Source organism: Megascapheus bottae, chromosome 12, assembly GCF_031878675.1.
Source record: "Megascapheus bottae isolate mThoBot1 chromosome 12, mThoBot2.hap1, whole genome shotgun sequence".
NCBI classification, from domain to species: Eukaryota; Metazoa; Chordata; class Mammalia; order Rodentia; family Geomyidae; genus Megascapheus; species Megascapheus bottae.
Window position 1 is genome coordinate 41,266,671 of NC_143520.1, and position 17,850 is coordinate 41,284,520.

General features: G+C 44.0%; 1 protein-coding gene across 3 annotated transcripts in view; it reads left to right on the forward strand.

Annotated features, from left to right (window-relative positions):
• Positions 1 to 17,850, forward strand: part of Tmem163 (transmembrane protein 163) — a 238,872-nt gene that overhangs the window by 27,636 nt on the left and 193,386 nt on the right. Inside the window, exon 1 of one of the 3 annotated variants that reach the window (XM_090342909.1) lies at positions 14,875 to 15,370. The exons of the other annotated variants lie outside the window; for them this stretch is intronic. Within the exon in view, the coding sequence (XP_090199035.1) occupies positions 15,169 to 15,370 (202 nt within the window). The 5' untranslated portion in view covers positions 14,875 to 15,168. Of the gene's footprint in view, positions 1 to 14,874; positions 15,371 to 17,850 lie in introns of those variants that run through there. 3 annotated transcript variants of the gene reach the window in all.

Below are 17,850 nucleotides of genomic sequence, written 5' to 3' on the forward strand. Positions count from 1 at the left end.
AGCCTTGTAGGAGCTATTGATGGGGTTCCACCCACATCTCTTTTGATGCCATGGACCCACCCTTTAGCTGCTTCCTTTTTCTGAGCTCTCTGAGCTAACCACAGCTATCTTGTCTAGAAAAGACTGCTTTTCTTATGAGGGTAGCCCTAAAGAACAACAGATAGATATGGGGGTACTGAAGGCTGGTCCTTGGTCTGTCTGCTACAGAGTCCCCTGATGGGATCAGTCAGATTTGGATTTCAGGAACCTGTGTTGTATTGGCTTCTTCATTCTCTCATGTTTCTCTTGTTCCCCTTCTAAAAGTGCTCATGCTAAGAATCTCTTTCCAGTCCTACTTTTATGGAACTTCAGACAAGCTCTAGGAGTCCAGAAGTACTCTGTATTTTGCAGAAGGGCATGTAAAGCTGGAGGTGGCTGTCTCAGTAAAGGCCCTTTTCCTGCTGGAACTCAGATCCTTGTGCTCCCTAAGCAGTCTACCACTTGAGCCACTCCCCAAAGCCGTTTCTGCTTTAGTTTAATTTTCAGATTAGAGTGTCACACTTTTGCCAAGGGCCAGATTGAGACTAATTTGCCTACCTTCTACCTCATGCTTAACTGGGATTACAATTGTGGGCTACTTATTCCCAGCTTGTATTTTGAGATAGTCCCTCAAACATTTTGCCGGGACTCTCTTATCTCCCATCTCCCACAAAGCTGATATAATAGGATGTTCGGGAATAATTTCCCAGAGTATGCACCTCTAGACTCACTTGTTTTGGTTTTTTGTTTGTTTGTTTTTGTTTTTGTTTTGTCATGGGGCTTGAACTGTAGGCCTGGGTGCTGTCCCTGAGCTCTTCAGCTCAAGGCTAGCACTCTACCACTTAAGTCACCCGGCAGAAAAGTCTGTGAGACTCTTACGTTCAATTAACTAGAAAACCAAAAGTGCTCTGCTGAAGAACATAAGATCATAATGTACCTGTAAGTCGGGGAATAACAGTTTTGTTGATGACAGAGAACAGAATTTTTTGATCAGATGATGACAGAGAACAGAATTTTTTGATCAGAACTGTCAGTCTTTACACTGTTCCCCATGAATTCGTCTATAGACATGAGCCACGGCATCTGTCTTAAACCCGTGGAATCCAACTTACAAATGAAATTACAAAGGTTATAAATCAATTCTTAAATAAATGTATAAAAAGTAAAAAGAAAAAGAGAAAAGAAAAAGAAAACCAGAAGTGGTTCTGTGACTCAAAGCACTCCACCACTTCAGCCATCCTTCCAAGTCCAGACTCAGGAACTTTTGCACAAGGCAAGTGGGAACAATCAGCCCTACCTTGGGACTGTTTTGTTGAAACTAAGGGTAAAGATATCCTCAGAAATGCTGGGTGGATTTGAGATGGCCTGTATCAGAACCCAGTTTTCCTGCTATATGGGAAAAGCTCCTCTGAGGTAACAGATATTAAACCAGCACTCAGGGGTGAGAGCAGTATGAGGAGAGGGAAAACAGCTGCATCAGCAACAGCAGCGCAGCTCTCAGTCCAGCACACCTGCTGTGCGGTGACCTTCTACTCACAAATGAGAGCACACCTTCCTCTAGTTTCTGTCTGAAGCACCTAAAAGATGGCAGTGAACTCAGATGTCACTTCCTGTGAAAAGAATTCTAGGAGACAGGCTACAGTTTCAAAAGGGTTCACCAGCTCAGTCATCAGAAAATTAGAATTAGGACCAGGAAGAAATCAGTTCCCTTTATGTAGAGCTCTTATCCAACAGCTCAGCTTTTTCCTGGGAATAAGTCCAGGCCTTGATGTGGGTTGTGAATGACCAGGATGTGGATTTAGAAGGAAGCATGGAGCTGGAGGGTCTGATCCATTCAGAAGTGGCCTGGGAAGGGATGTCTCAACTAGGTCTTCTCATCAGAAAACCATCAAGCCTTTGGCAAATACTGAGCTGATGAAATGAAGGCCCAGGGATAGTTTTAGCCCATTGCCCAGCCTTATCCAGGCAGATTGGCCTCCTGGGGATTTTTGATCTAGTGTTTTTTTTTTTTCTTTCTACTTTTATTCCTCTAAGGAAAACGTAATTGTCTTCCCAAAGTTATCCATGTCTAATCTCTGCATCTCTTGAAAGTTACCTGTTAGAAATAGCTCAGGATGTTAAGGTGTTGCTTAGGAACAAAACATGAATTTGAAAGGAACTCTGCAAGGTGCAAATAGAGCACCACCACAGGTAAGCTATCAGTTAAATATCTGGCAAGTAAGCACACAGGCTGCTCCCTTTTTGTTTGTTTTCTCAGACATGGGGCTTGAACTCTGGGCCTGAGCTATTCAGCTCAAGGCTCTCACTCTACCACTTGAACCACAGTGCCACTTCCGATTTTCTGGTGGTTAATTGGAGATAAGTGTCTCATGGATTTTTGTGCCTGGGCTGACTTTGAACTGTGATTCTCAGATCTCAGCCTCCTAAGTGGCTAGCCACCAGTACTCTGCAGGATGCTCCCTTTTTAAACCCTAACCTAGCAGGCCCCACCACTGTGCTCAGATTGGCTGAAGTCAGGGTCACAGTCTCCAAAAGGATGTGGCTTAATTAACAGAATGTAACAAAAATTCAAGGAGCTTCTATCAAGCTGTCCTAATTAAAGTGCTCAGGGAAAAGATGTGTGTAACTAAAATGTAATTAATAAGAGCCAACCCCCCCTGACCAAAGCTGGAAGCCTTCAGGAAAACCCAAGATGAACAGAAAGGAAGCAAAGCACTTGGATAGAAAAGATGCTTTTCTCACATTCCTTGTATGGCAAAAGGACCTTTACGGTTGCAAGGAAAGATTTTATTTTATTTATTTATTTTTTTTGCAAGGAAGGATTTTAAAATGACATTTTCTTTGATTATCTGATTGGGTTTATTGTAAACATCCAAATCCTTACAAAAGGGAGGTAGGAGAATCAGAGTTAGAAATTGCATGTTGTGATCAGGGAAGCAGAGATTGGAACCTTGTGGCCAGAAGCCAAGCAGTGGCAGCTGCCCATAATAGATGTTGGAAGTAGAGAGAAGTGGATTCTCCTTTGGCATCTGCAGAAGGAACCTACCCTGTTGGCATTCTTCTCTCTCTCTCTCTCTCTCTCTCTCTCTCTCTCTCTCTCTCTCTCTCTCTCTCTCTCTCTCTCTCTCTCTCTCTTCTGTCGGTCATGGGACTTGAACTCTGGGCCTGGGGACTATCCCTGAGCAATTCAGCTCATAGCTATCACTCCCCAACTTGAGCCACTGGGCCACTTCCTGGGCACCTTTCTTTTAATTCCATAAGCCTCATTTCAGACTCATGACTACCAACTTGGTAGTTGTGTTGTGTTAAATCACTGCATTTGTGGTAATTTTCTGTGGTATGCATAGGAAACTAATACATTCTGATGTGCCTCAAGTTGCTCATCTGAAAATGAGCCCTTTCTTGAGTTTTCATTCTCTGGCTCTGTTTTGGGAGGTAGGATAAATATCAACTGGCTTTTTCAGACATTGAGAGATGTAGTAAAAAATTCTAATAAGGACATCTAATTACACCTGGGTTAAACTACAATCTACTTGGCTAGCTCTTCATTTCTGTTAGATTAGAAAGGTAAGGAGGAAATCTTTCTTGTTTATGTTTTATTTGGACACAAAACAATTTGAGCCCATTTCAATGGTGTTGGCATTATAAGAGACAAGATCAAAGTCAGACTTGAGAGCGGACTTGAAAATCAAAAACAAGGCGATAAGCAACAGCTTCTCGTCTAGTAGCCAGTAATGAATTAGAACCAATTTTCAAGTTTATAAACAGCTACAAAGCCTCACAGTCTCCAGAGCAGGTGCTGCCCACAATTACTATTTTAAAACTAAGGTACTATCAGGTCATGTCCCCCTACCTATGAAAGCTTTTTTTTTTTCATTTTTTTTCTGTTTTTTTAATTGTGATTAATAGAAGGGTTACATTATATTCACCAGATCCTATGAAAGCTTTTTATCTAAAGGTCTCAATGTGTACATTTATCCAGTGAGTACTTAGAATTTTCAGTCGGCATGCAAGAAAATGGGAAAAGGAGAGAAGAACATCGTATTTAGCACTTATGAATAAACTCCTTGGCGAACTGGTTCTGAAAGCCTGTACAGTAGAGAGAAAGACTTACTGAGTTCTTCCCCTAGAATGCTTGCTAATTCATTCTTTTCTTCAGCCAACAAATATTTCCTTATTTGTAAATGTTCATGCACCTTATAACAAGCACTGTTTTGGGCAATCAAAATACTCCTCAGCGCTGGGAGTTTGGCCTAGTGGTGTAGTGCTTTTCTCGCAGGCACTTGGGGTTTGATTCCTCGGTACCACATACACAGAAAAAGCCAGAAGTGGTGCTGTGGCTCAAGTAGTGGAGCTCTAGCCTTGAGAAAGCTCAAGGACAGTGGTTAGGCTCTGAGTTTAAGCCCCATAACTGGCAAAAAAAAAATTCAGTAGAAATATTTATACCAGAGCTGATGTAAATATGCTGTTCCCATCCTGCTTAGGGCTGGGAACAGAAGAGATAGATAACTACCATGGGCCAGGCATCTTCCCATTCTCAGCAACACTGAGAGTCTAAGCAACTTTCCTGAAATCACCATGCTAGGGGATCACTGAACCAAGACTGGAACTGTAGAATCTGGCTCCACAAGCCCCAGCTCTTCCTGTGGTGACACATGCCAGCTTTCAGGTGGTTAAATGGAGATAAGAGTCTCATGAATTTTCTTGCTTGAGCTGGCTTTGAACACCAATCCTCAGATCTCAGCCTCCTGAATAGCTAAGATTACAGGCATGAGCCACTGATGCCCAGTGTAACTTTTTATGTATGTAAAATAGCAGAATACTTTGAGTTGCTGAAATGCTATCTCATTGTAGTTAATATTAAACATGTGTTATGTACATAAGAGTATATATTCAGACTAAAAAGTCTGAGAATACATTCATAGCAGTGAATGATATGATGGCCTTCCCAGTACCTATTTTAATTGTGTAGTAGCCATCTATTTGGTTTGAGTGTTATTGACCCCATATCAATCTCCAAAAATTAGTTTAATCCATCTTTTCTGCTACAGAAATTGGTTCAAGAATGGGAGGTAGGGAAGCCAGTACTTTGCATCCCGCAGATCTTTAGGCTAACCCATAAGTATGCAAATGGCTAACCTAAGCCAATTAAGAAGAGAATCTAAAACATTAACTTCTCATTCCCCTCTCTCTCCCTGTCATCCCTCTCCCCCTCCTTCCTGTTACCTCCTACCACATTCCTCTGATGAAGTATATTGTCTTATTGTTGCTATTTTACAATTGTGAGGTGGCTAAGCCTTAAGATGAATATGCCATGTTATAAGGCAAAATAAAGGGATAGGAAACAACTGAGTCTTATTTAATTATGTGGCTGAATGATTTAATTAAATAAAACCCCAAACCTGTCCTATCTCAAGTCTTTGAGAATCTCTTTACATTTTCTTCTTAAGATATTTAAAATGAAATGATTGTTGTGACATCGTTTTCAATAGCAGAACTCTGGAAACGATAAAAAAATTCTCATTTACTCAGAAAATGATTAAAACAATTATGTGAATATTACATCATGGAATTGTTTTGTTCCTTTAAACTGATTTTTTTCTTGTTATATAGTCAGAACTGATACATGCATCCAATTGTTCTAAGTGCTTAACCCTGGAAATGGTATATATGAGTGTGTGGGTAGAAGGTTGATAGGGAAAACTCATTTACTTCCTACACTTTTTTGCACTTCCATTCAGTTTTGACTTTTTTTCTTTTTGCAATGAGCACATGTTATTTTCTTTTATTATTGAAAATCAGTTCATTATGGTTTATGTCAAAGCATTGTTGGAAATCTTCTAGTTTACCCAGGGGAATTGGGGGTGGCTATAAGGAAACAAAGGAGAAGCTTTTGGTGGTCCTGATTATAATAACCTGGCAGGCTTAGCTGCCAAGTTGCTTTTGTTTTTGTAAAAATGCTTAACCTGCTCAACCACCTGTGAGTGGTTAAGACCACCTGTGTGTGGTTTCATCCTTGTGGTTATTGAACATGGTGATGTCATATGGTGACTACCACCTGCCCGTGGTGTTTACCTTTGAAAGGTCAGCCCCACTATAGGTCAGGGATGCTCTCTATCAGCTTGAAGGTAGAGAGTAACTGCTGTGCTGCTGTTAAACTGACCCCTAGCTCAGTTCGCTGAGTGCTGGTGACTCTATTGCAGGGGGAATTTGGAGATCCCCTAAATGTCTAGGATATTACACTGATAGCATTCTGCTTACTGAAGTGGTTCCATATTCGCTTTGTGACACTTCATTGAGAGTTATGTACTCATCTACCTTCATCAACATAATGTTTTCATAAAAGTGTTGCAGTCATGGTTGGGAATGTGGCTTAGGGGTAGAATGCTTATCTAGCACGCATGAAGCTCTGGGTTTAGTTCCTCAGTACCACATAAACAGAAAAGGCTGGAAGTGGTGCTGTGGCTCAAGTGGTAGAGTACTAGCCTTGAGCCAAAGAAGGTCAGGGACAGTGCCTAAACCCTGAGTTCAAGCCCCAGGACTGGCAAAAGCAAAACAAAACAAAACAACAACAACAAAACCTTTAGTCATTGGAACTAAGAAGATTGTCAAATTTAACCCCATCAGGTCTTAATAATGCTGCCAATATGAATTCTGGATGGGTAGAGAAAGCTGTGTCCTCAAGAGGGTTATAGGAGCTATGCATAGCAGCTCAAAAGCTAAAACATGGTATTTTTTCTTTTTCTTCTTATAGAAGTGAGAAGAGATAGGCCTGGAGGAATTGTAATCTTGGAATTGCTTCAGAACTGCCTGTGTGATCAGTCTAAACACCACTACCAGATCAATTATCTAGGGCTTTGATGTGGGAGTGGTAGAGTTTATTCATTTATTTTTTTTAACACATTATTTTCTGGGTACTTGTTTTCTTCCTACAATGTGATAAATGTCTGACTCACTAGGCTGAGTAAACTGTTCTAACCATTCAGGTGGGCAGAAATTGATGAATTAACAAGATTATAGAAAATAGTGTGTTCCAAGAGCTATAACAGGAAAAATATGTCGCGATAAACAGAGAGAAAGATACATTCATTACCTTGAGTGGGAGATTGTGTCAGAAAAAGACCTGAGCATCAGATATAAGGTGAGTCTGTATTGGGCTGGGGTTGTGGGGGAGCTAGCCTAGAAGGTGCTTCCATAGTACCAAAGTACAGTGTAAAATTTGCCTAGGCAAATTTGAGAAACCTAGCTGAAAGATGGAGATTGAAGGCCTAGTGAGGGAGGGAATGATGCACAGAAGAGTGGCATAACTTTACTTACTTGAAGCTTCATTCTATAAACAAAGGTGAGCAGAGGGAAAGTATGTTAGAGTGATTTTTGCTGTGTAATGGGAGGGTGGAGAATATGGGAACAAACTACATTTGGGAAAACCTGGCCATTTCAGGGGAATTTGATTGTGGAACTGACAGAAATTAGTGCTATAATTTGGATATGAAATGTCCCCAAAGAACCATGTATTATATAAAGGCTTGGTCCCCAGCCTATCAAACTATTTGCAGATGGTGGAACATTTAGGAGGCAAGTCCTGTAGAAACTAGTTAGGTCAATAGGTCATGACCTTGAAGGGGCTATTAGAAGTTTACCCCCTTCCTTTCCTTTTTCTTTCCTGGCTGCTGTGAGGTGAGCTGCCTGCTCTGCCATGCTCTCTAGCCATACTGTGCTGACCCAAGGCATCTGGACCAGGCAACCATGAGATGAAATCTCTGAAGTTATAAGCCAAAACTTAACCTTTCCTATGGGTAAGCTGGTTCTTTCAGGTATTCACTGGGAACTGAAAGCTGACCAACAGCTTTGGTTACTTCTTGCATATAAAGGGTAAAGAAGAGTACAGTCAAGATGCGATATTTCTAGAATTCCAACTAGGGAAGATGGTGCTGCAGTTTGTCAACAGAGAGAGGTTGACGATACATGGATATGAGTGTGGCTTTCTCAGCTGGAGATGTTCAGAGGCAGCTGGATTGATGGGTCTGGGGACCTGGCAAAGAAACCAGAGGAATAGGAAATATGACTCAATGCCATCAACTTTTTCTCTATGCAAGTAGAAGAAATTGAAGTGATTTTTTGAGCTTATGTAACTCCCTTTTCACATACCAGATTCAGCTAACTTTGACTTTATTCTTTTGAATTCCTACTCCTCCTTTGACATTCTCCTTTTAGCTGAGTGAGATGAGTCTTGAGCCCTTAACAACCAATGCTTGCATCCATCCAGGACAATCTGTCTAAGCGAAACTGATCTTTCTCAACATAGCTGGTCATCCTGGGCAAAAAAATAAATAAAATAAAATAAAATAATTGTAAGACAAACCAGAGGTACATAGTATCACACAACACAAATTCATGGCCTAATAAATCCTTACTAGACAAGTAGCTACCCAATTGAAGGAACAGAACTTTCCCATCTACCCCTGAAGTGTTTCCTAAATTCCCATCCCAGCCCCCTTCTTTCCTCAAAAGGAGTTATTTAGAGAGACTTGTGGATCCGTACATTTGTCCAAAGTTTTAGCTAATTTTTTTTTGTCATTGCCCTTTCCTGGGATGCCTTACCACCCTTGCACATGCTCATTAGCACTCACCCCCACAAAGCATGTCCAGATTAACCTTCTCTGGTGTTGAATGTTCACTGCCGCTGTTGTGAAAACTGAAGCTACCTCATGTCTGTACTAGATACTTGCATTTCACTTGATTTTTGCCTTTTGTTAATTTTATGCGTGCCTCCCATACTCCTTCCTGAAATCTATTATAGATTCGATCAAAGTAGAAGCAAAACCTTCTGCTCATGTATTCCACACCCTTGCAGCTCAAAGGGTGGGCCATTAGCCAATAGCTCTGGCATCACCAAGGAACTGAAGAAGCTTGGGCCTCTCCCAAGGCCTACTGAATTAAAAAACTTCATTTTGCTGATATTGTGGAATGATGTTTGAGCACACTGAAGATGAGAAGCTCTTTGTCCTCCACCAGACTGTACATGCAGACTGTCCTCAGGCAGACTGTACATTGGGCTCATCAGAACTTCCTCAAACACTCATGCCATAGTCCCATGCCAATTTATCAGGAGTAGGAAGGTTAGTTGTTGTGTCAAGAATATGAATATCTATCTATCTATCTATCTATCTATCTATCTATCTATCTATCTATCTATCTATCTATCTATCTTGGCATCAATGGCTCATGCCTGTAATCCTAGAAATTTAGGAGGCTGAGACCTGAGGATTATGCCTGTCAGAGCAGAAAAGTTTGTGAGACTCTTATCTCCAATAAACCACCAGAAAACTGGAAGTAGCGCTGTGACTCAAATGGTAGAGCTTTACCCTCAAGCAAAAGAGCTCATGAAACTATGCAGGCCCTAAGCTCAAGCCCCATGTTGTGCTCCCCCTACCCCACAAAAAAGAGATAAGAAAAAAATATCATAGTCAGTTGTACTGCTGACCTGCTCTTATGTGTATGTGATTTTCTAAATGATCTGATAGAAACCCTCTGAGTTAAGAATTTGAGAATTCACAAAATGAACAAAACTCTGAAATGTTTATGGGTACTAAAATAAGACCCAATAAAGGTCATTAGAATTGGCTTGAAATTATAATGTTAGTTTAATTTTTGTCACGTTTAAACTTTCTCAGCAATGTTGATAAATGTTTTACTTTATTCAAGCATAGGAAAATTTCTAAGTACTTTGCCTGTTATGGTCTGTTTCCTGAAATGGGTAAAGTTCTAAGTCAAATTGGCTATTTCTTAGATTCAGCCTCCTTATCCTTCCTCCTTTACTTTTTCTCTTTTGAAATTAGACTTTATTTTTAAAAGTTTTGGATTTTTGTAAAATTGGGAAAGTAGTACAGAATTCCATGTATCCCACACTTGGTTTTCTATATTAACATTTCATATTCATGAACATTTATCAAAACCATACCTGATATACTAAAAATATTGGTAAGCTGCTTTGTTTTGCTTTGTGCCCAAACTGGGGCTTGAACTCTTCTTTTTCTTTTTGCCAGTCCTGGGGCTTGAACTTCAGGGCCTGAGCACTGTCCTTGGACAATTGTTGCTCAAGGCTAGTGCTCTGCCACTTGAGTCACAATACCTCTTCTGGCTTTTTTTCTGTGTATGGGATACTGAGGAACTGAGCTCAGCGCTTCATGCATGCTAGGCGAGCACTTTACCAGGAGGCCAAACTCCTGGCCCAGGGCTTGAACTCTTGCTTGGCTTTTTTACTCTATGACTGGAGCCACACCTCCATTTCCAGCTTTGTGCTAGTTAATTGGAAATAAGAATCTCGAGGATTTGTCTGCCCAGGCTATCTCTGATCTCTGATTCTCATATCTTAGCTTCTTGAATAGCTAGGATTATAGGCATGAACCACTGGTCCACAGTTTTAACCTAAAGTCTTCTTTCTATTAGGAGATCTTATTTGGTAGGCCATATCACATCTAGATGGCATGTCTGCCAGATCATCTTGTGATAATGGTTGTATCACTTTTTATAACAGTTTCTTTCGATTCACTATTTACTAATAAATTCATGGATAATACATCAACATATAATTTAAAGATCAATATAATGGTCTAAATTATCACAGAGGAGGAGTAAAAGTAGTGACATACATAATTAATGTCCATTTGCCTTCATAAAGGTCCACTTGGAGTCCAATTAGAAGCCGTAAAGAAGTAGTCAGATTTTTGTACCTACTTATAATTTAAAAATAAAAATACAAGACTCTTTCTTCACTTTTGACATTTTGAAACAGTAGGTAAGTAAATATATATATTTTTTATTTATTTATTTATTTTTGGCTAGTCTTGGGCTTAAGCTCAGGGCCTGAGCACTGTCCTTGGATTTTTCTCAAGGCTAGCACTCTACCACTTGAGCCTCAGCACCACTTCTGGCTTTTTCTAAGTATGTGGTACCAAGGAATCGAACCCTGGTCTTCATGCATGCTAGGCAAGCACTCTACCACTAGGCCAAACTCCTGGCCCTAGTAAATATATTCTTAAACACAGGGAATTACTGTGTCACTTATGCGGGTGATAGGTACAAATATGTCTCCTGAACAGATGCCACAAGTGGAGCTTAACTTCCACTTGTCCTGACTTTCCTAAATTGAAAAGAGAACCACCTATCTTAGACTTGCATAGTGGTTGTATTTCCACAATACTCTCTGTGCATTTAAAAGTTGCAAACATATTTTGTGTTTCTATGTAAGACAGAGATAAAATTCGAATATAATTTAACCATGTTTTAACATAATCATGAATCCAGTTTGGCATATGAAACCGTGTGGGAAGCAATCTGGATCTGGGGCTATCCCCACTAAATGTTTGGGGCCCCTTCTAATGATTATGGTAAGGAATGAAAGCACTTGCAATTTTCAATATTCTCCCCTAGGGGGCAGTACTGCTGTGGATTGTGGTGCTACTAGACAGCTTAACAGTAACAGGAACCCTTGGTTTATTTATAAAGCAAGTTCAGCACTAGCTGAGTGCAGAAGACAATGGATGAAAAACAGTAAAATGCCTGCCCTCCAAGAATGTAAGGTGATATTATCTTGCAGCTAATTAGTAGTGGTTGTTTGGGGGAACACAGTGTCCTTGGCCTTCAAGTAGGTATGGGAGGAGGTGGGGAAGATCAAATATGCACCAAACTAAAACATGAAATAAGTAGTGAATTGCTGATCACTTACTTTCAGAAATAAGAGCTCCGAGTAGTAAGCCATATTAAGAGAAATCTTTCTGGAGAAGTTAATAGTAGTTTATTGGAACATGAAGGAAAATATACTTACCCTGGGAACAATAACAAAAACCTCTTAGACCGTTGCTTCCCAAAGTGTAATATTTGGACCAGTGGTATAGGCAGTTTTGTTAGAAAAGCAGAATCTCAACCTCTATCCAGACCTATAGAATCAAAATCTACATTTTAACAAGAATCCTGAATATGCAGAGGAGCAGAAAAGACAGGTGTGACAACTCTCTCCCCCATCAGAAAGGTATTATCTGATAACAAAAGATGGAGTAACAGAAGAAAGGCATAACAAATTTATTTAACAAGTGTTTTGTGTGATATCAGAAACTCCCTAAATGTAGACCTTAAAGCCCAGAGAAACTTCATTTTTATTCTTAGACTCAATGACTCTCACTTGGCTCTCTATCACTTGAATTATACTTCATGCCACTTTCTATATTATTTTTCAAGTGAGGTCTTGCTTTATGCTGGAACTAATCTGGGCTGCAATCCCCTTAGTTGTGTTTTCCTCTATTATTGGAGAAGACAGGAATGAGCCACTGCATCCAGCTTCTTGGTTGAGATGGAATCTAGCAAACTTTTTTGCTTGGGCTGGCCTTGAAATGCAATCTGCCTTATTTCTAGTTTTTGTGTCTGGCCTTGGAAAGAGTGGTGGGGGGGTGAAAGGACTGGAGTGGGGGGGGGTCTATGAGCCACCTTGTTGTATAAGGATTTCTAATTTCACTGGCTTGCCTTGTGGGAGAAAAAAAGGCAGGAGAAGCTCAGAAGGATCTGGTTTCTGCACCTCCTCCTTTCAGTTCAAAGTACTCAGCATATCTAAGCAACATACTTTGGGACACATTTTTTGAACCTTGACATGTTGACCTTCACAATCCTGTTTCACATTCACTGGCCTACAAACTCAAGAAATCCAAAGAATGAGCAGTTACTTCTGCTTTTTGGTGACAGCCTTCTATAGAACATGGTGTGTGTGTGTGTGCAGTAGAGTATGGTGTGGAGTGTAGTTTAGTGAGAAGCGCAATTGGTTGTTGCAATCTATCTATCTGTCTGTCTATCTGAATATATATTTGGAGGAAGGGTAGGAATTAAATATTTCTAGACAGATCACTGAATCAGAGTTTTGAGGAGCAAAGTAGAAATATGTATGGTAAAAAACAAACCAGGGAGGGTATGGGGGTAGGGAAAGTGGGAGAAAAATATGGGACGGGGTATCACTGTTCAAGAAGTAATATACCCACTACCTGGGCGAATGTAACTGCGACTCAATATATAACCCTACAATAAAATACAATTTAAAAATACAAACCAAAAATTAGGTGAGAAAAAAAGAAAGTGCTTCTGTTTATAATTTAAAAAAATAGATGAGAGTTGGGAGTGTAACTCAGTGCCAAGGCATCTGCTTTATAATCCCTAGTACTTTTTGTTTTATTTTGTAAATTTTTGGTGCTGGTCCAGGGGTCTGAACTCAGGCTCTGGATGCTGCTAATGTTCCTGAGTTTCTCTTCCCCCGCCCCCCAAGACTAACAGCTCTACTTCTGGCTTTTGGTGGTTAAATGGAGTTTAGAGTCTCAGCAACTTTTCCCTGCCCCGGCTGGTTTTAAACCCTGATCCTCAAACCTCAGCCTCTTAAGTAGCTAAGATTGTATATATGAGTCACTGGCTCGTAGTGTAATTAAAAACAAAAACAAAAACCAGATGACTTAGGGAGGGGGGAGGGAGCAGTCTTAGATTTCAACCAGCGCCTTCACCACATTGATTGACTGTGATATGGACTCTAACATTCATTCATTCATTCATTCTTATTATTATTTATTATTCTTATATTCTATGTAATCCTTTGATGTCCGTTGACAAGAGAATCCAATGGATAAACAGGAGGAACAAAATCCATGAGGTGGAGGGAATGGAGGGTTTTGCAAGCATAGCTGAAGGACCATCTATTTTGCAGGACAAAATTAGATTTCATGCGGAGAAATTTTCGTTGCTTTTGGCCCAGTAATCATATTCTTTTACAACGAGAAGGGACCTCTCAAATGAACTTGCAGTTTGCAGTGGAAGAAATGAGCCAGTCAACTCACATCTAATTGCAATCCAACAGCAACAATAGAACTAAAACACAAACGAAAACGAGACTCCGGTCTTCCATCAGGTTACCTTTCCACTGCACCACTGCAAAGGCATTGCCATCCCACCCTGGTTTCGGTCGCCAGCAGAGCGGAAATGAGCCCTTGCTATTTAGAAAACAGGATGGATCCCTTCAAATGAGGAATTGGCATTTTAGCGTACTCAGAGTAAATTTAGGCACTGTCGTAAACCTAAAGATGAGAGATCTAGACTCCAGAGCTTGAATGTGGATGCTATTTAAATATAAACTCGGTCTGAACAGCGGCAGGATTCCATTCCCCGGGCGCCTCTCCGGGCTACCGGGGAGCACGCGCCCTCCCAGTGTGGCCTAGGCTGCGGCACCGCAGGCGAGGACCGGCCTGACAGTGCCAGGGTGCGTCAGAGACAGACTTTCAGGGGAGGCTTCGATTTGACTCCTGGATTTGGGGGTGTTCAAAGCCAGAAGTGAATGGGAGGGAAAGGCCCAGGCAGGGTCACAATGGGGAACTCCAAGCATCTTCTACAACATGTGCTGATCCAGCAGGTACTCCATCGCTGGGCTAGTTGGGGATCTAGGGAAACTGAGCGCAGTTAAAACATCTAGAGAGCACGAGAGCCATCAGCTTTCGGCAGGTGAATCCTGTCTTCTGGGCATGGGCAGAGGAGGGTGGCGGCCTAGACAGGCCGAGACCTGTATGGTCTGAAGCCTTCAGAGTCTCCGCTAGAGAAGAGAACCAGATGAGCGGCGCTGCCGCCCACCCGCCCACGGGAGGAATGGGGTCCGGTGGACCCTCTCCGGGCACCAATCCGCAGGGCACGTGGGGCGCGCCGCTCGACACGCCCTCTCCAAGCCCCGCAGCAGCCGCCTGGGATCCTCACGCCCCCAACAGTTCCCTGATTTGGAGCGTATCCAGCCTGTCTGGGGCCCTCCCTCTTCACGCACCTGGGTGCCCGGACCCAGGTGCGCGGGCTCGGGGGCCTCGGGGTGGGGTCCCCCCGTCCGCACCTGCCCCCAGAGGCGGAGCGCGTGGTGACAGCGCGGCCTCAGCCTTGCCACCAGCGGAGCCGGCCTGCGGCTCTCAGACCTGCCCCCTGCCCCCCGCCTGCGTGCACCTCCACTCTGCCGCGCCCGCCCTCCGTGCCTCCACGCGGTCCGTCCACCGTCCCTCCTCCGCCCGAGCCGCGGCGGCTGGCACTTCGGACTCCAGTCCCCGCCGCCTTCCTCGCAGTCGCCGCCCCTGGGAGCTGGAGCTCCGCGCCATGGAGCCGGTCACTGGCAGTGAGCGCAGAAGCCCACCGGGCCCCGCAGTCCCGCCGCCGCCCCGGGGCCACGCGCCCTCCGCCGCCACCTCCCGCCCGGGCGGGCTGAGCCCTCCGGCGCGAGAGCCGCTGCAGCCGGAGGAGGAGCGGCAGCCGCGGATCAGCGAGAGCGGCCAGTTCAGCGACGGACTGGAGGACCGAGGTGAGCGGGCACCGCCCCTGTCCGGGGGCCCCCTTCCCGGGGCGCGGCCCGCGGCGGGATGACTTTTGGTCCCGCCTCTCCCTGCTCCGGGGGTAGGACCGAGGCAGGTGCGGGGTTCCGCGTCTCCGAGGTGCCGGGGAAGGCGCAGCCCCACCTCCCGCGGTCCGCCCGGCCTCGGCGGCTCCGGCTCCTCCGGCCCCCTCCAGCCGCCCCGGGCCTGCCGGGCTCGCGCTCTCCTCGCGGCTCATCCCGGACCCTTCCGGGGCGCACTGGAAAAGTTTGCGGGAGCCGGCTTTTGGCCTCGGGAGCCAGGCGCTCCCGGGGCGGGGAGCCCCGCGGGCCCCGCTCAGAGCGCTCGGACACGGATCCGACGCCTTCTCCTTTGAGATTCCCCATCCTGGCTCTGCGGACCACTCGGGGAAAACTTCCCTCGGCCAGGTGTTTCCCGGTGGCCGCGGGGATGCCAGCGCCCGGAAGGGTTCCAGGAGGGGATACTAGCGGGGACTCGGAACTGCTTCTGGACTTGGGTGGGCCCGACCCCTCCCCGACCCTTCCGGGGGAGGGGGTCACAGTGGTCACTGCCCTGCTCGGTGACGGTGGGGCCCGAGAGCTGTGACGTGTGGGTGCGGGCTACAGCCTCCGCCGGAGGGATGCCACGAAAACCCGGTACTTCTCGGACAGCGCGTCTCCAGCCCTTGAGACCCTTCCTGCACCTGGGGCTTGGACCCCGCAGAAATCCGCCTCCTGCGGGGACGAACTCTACCTTTGAGTTGTCCTCCGGGGATGGGAGGACTTCCCCGTCCCTTCCCGCGTGGCAGCTCTTTTCCATCCTGCCCTCGTTCCTTCCGGCTTGGACTCGGCAGCCGGCTCCTGGCCTTATCTCCCCACACCTTTTGTGTGTCTTGTGGTTTCCAAACGCCCCCCACCCCCCTCGCCAAGAATCAGTGGTCCTGCTAAAACCAAATAGTGATCCAGCCCTTTTTGGGGGGGGGGCTTTGGGTACCTCCCCCCTTTTTGGTATCTTTGTGGATTGTGGAAAGTTTATGTATTTTTGTCTTAGCAGAGCTCTGTCCTATTCTTAGTATCTCCTGTACGTTTTAATTCTGGGTTTGTTCGTATTTTGGAAGCACGATCTCTTTCTCCTTCGAAATTCTGAAGGGTAGCGTGTGGAAATAGAATAACGTGGACCAAGCGGTTCCCAGGCGGAAATGCCTGGAGCTGCTTCCAATGGCAAGGAGTTCTGCGCCTCCGCCTTGTGTTCTCACCGAACTACAAAGCCTTTGGGGGTTCAAGAGTGGTGACCTCACCAGCACCCAGCAAAACCTGTCACTTTTTATTATAGGGTGTGTGAATGACTTCTGCCCTTGACACTAAAATTGTTAAGATTTAAAAAATTATTTTTTTCTGTTGAAAAAAAAAGCTCAGTTTGAGCTGAATTTTGTAGCATTACAGGTCATCTGTAAGAGCTGGCCTGTTTCTCCCCCCACCCCCAGAAAATGATGGGGGGGGGGCGGAAATCGCAAGGGTCGGTTAATATTTTGCACATTATTTTGTAGCTCATGTACAAGTGTAAAAAAAAGTCTTTCTGAATTCATTCCTGAGGTTGTTTGCCAGTGGTCAACTGAATTTCATTTTCCATTATATTGCCGCCTGAAAGCGTTCACTGTCCATAAACTGTCTTAGTGTGAAAGCATTGCATATCACACACAGACTCTCTGTTAAGAGAAATCTTGGTCACCAAGGAACCCAGGCTGGGTGCCCTGACAAGCTAGCTAAGTCAGTGTGACATTCTTTTGTTTGATCCACTTCTGATTGCAATGAGTTGATGATAAGGGAGTCATTTTGGTTAAATGAATTAGGTTACCTGGGGAGGTTTATTGTAATGTTTTGTATGTGCGTTATTCTTTTCTTATGTGGCTTCATCTTTTCAGAATTGATTTTTTTTAAAAAAAATCCATTGAGAATGTTTTGAATGCTGTGACCTCTTTCTGAATGGTGCGAGGGACAGGGGAAGAGGCAGCCTCTGCAATCACCTGCTGTGCGGTTCTCCAGCCAGGGCAGGCTTTCTTCTACTCAAATACTTATAGGTTATTTGGGGGTGGGGGTCTTCTTGATAACCACTGACAGCGCAGCCAGCTAACTTTGTTCTGACCTATTAGGACCCTATTGAAGACTGCTTCAAACTCCAATCACAGTCTAGCTTTATAATCCAGTGTTTGGAAATATACTCCCCTTAGGAAGGCTGATTCCCAGAAACCTAGCTAGCTCAGAATGTCAGTCATTACTGTGCTATTTCCTTCCGCCTTTTGTTCAGGGAGCTAGAGCTCTGTGGTTTAAGATATGTAGGGATTAAAAATACAAAAAGGCCAACTTTATCATAGGTGTTCTCTCCTTTCCTTTTAAATAATTCCCCTTTTCATACTTCTCTCCTTTCCCTTTATATCTAGCTAGAAACTCCTCTTCTTACAGAGAACTAAAAA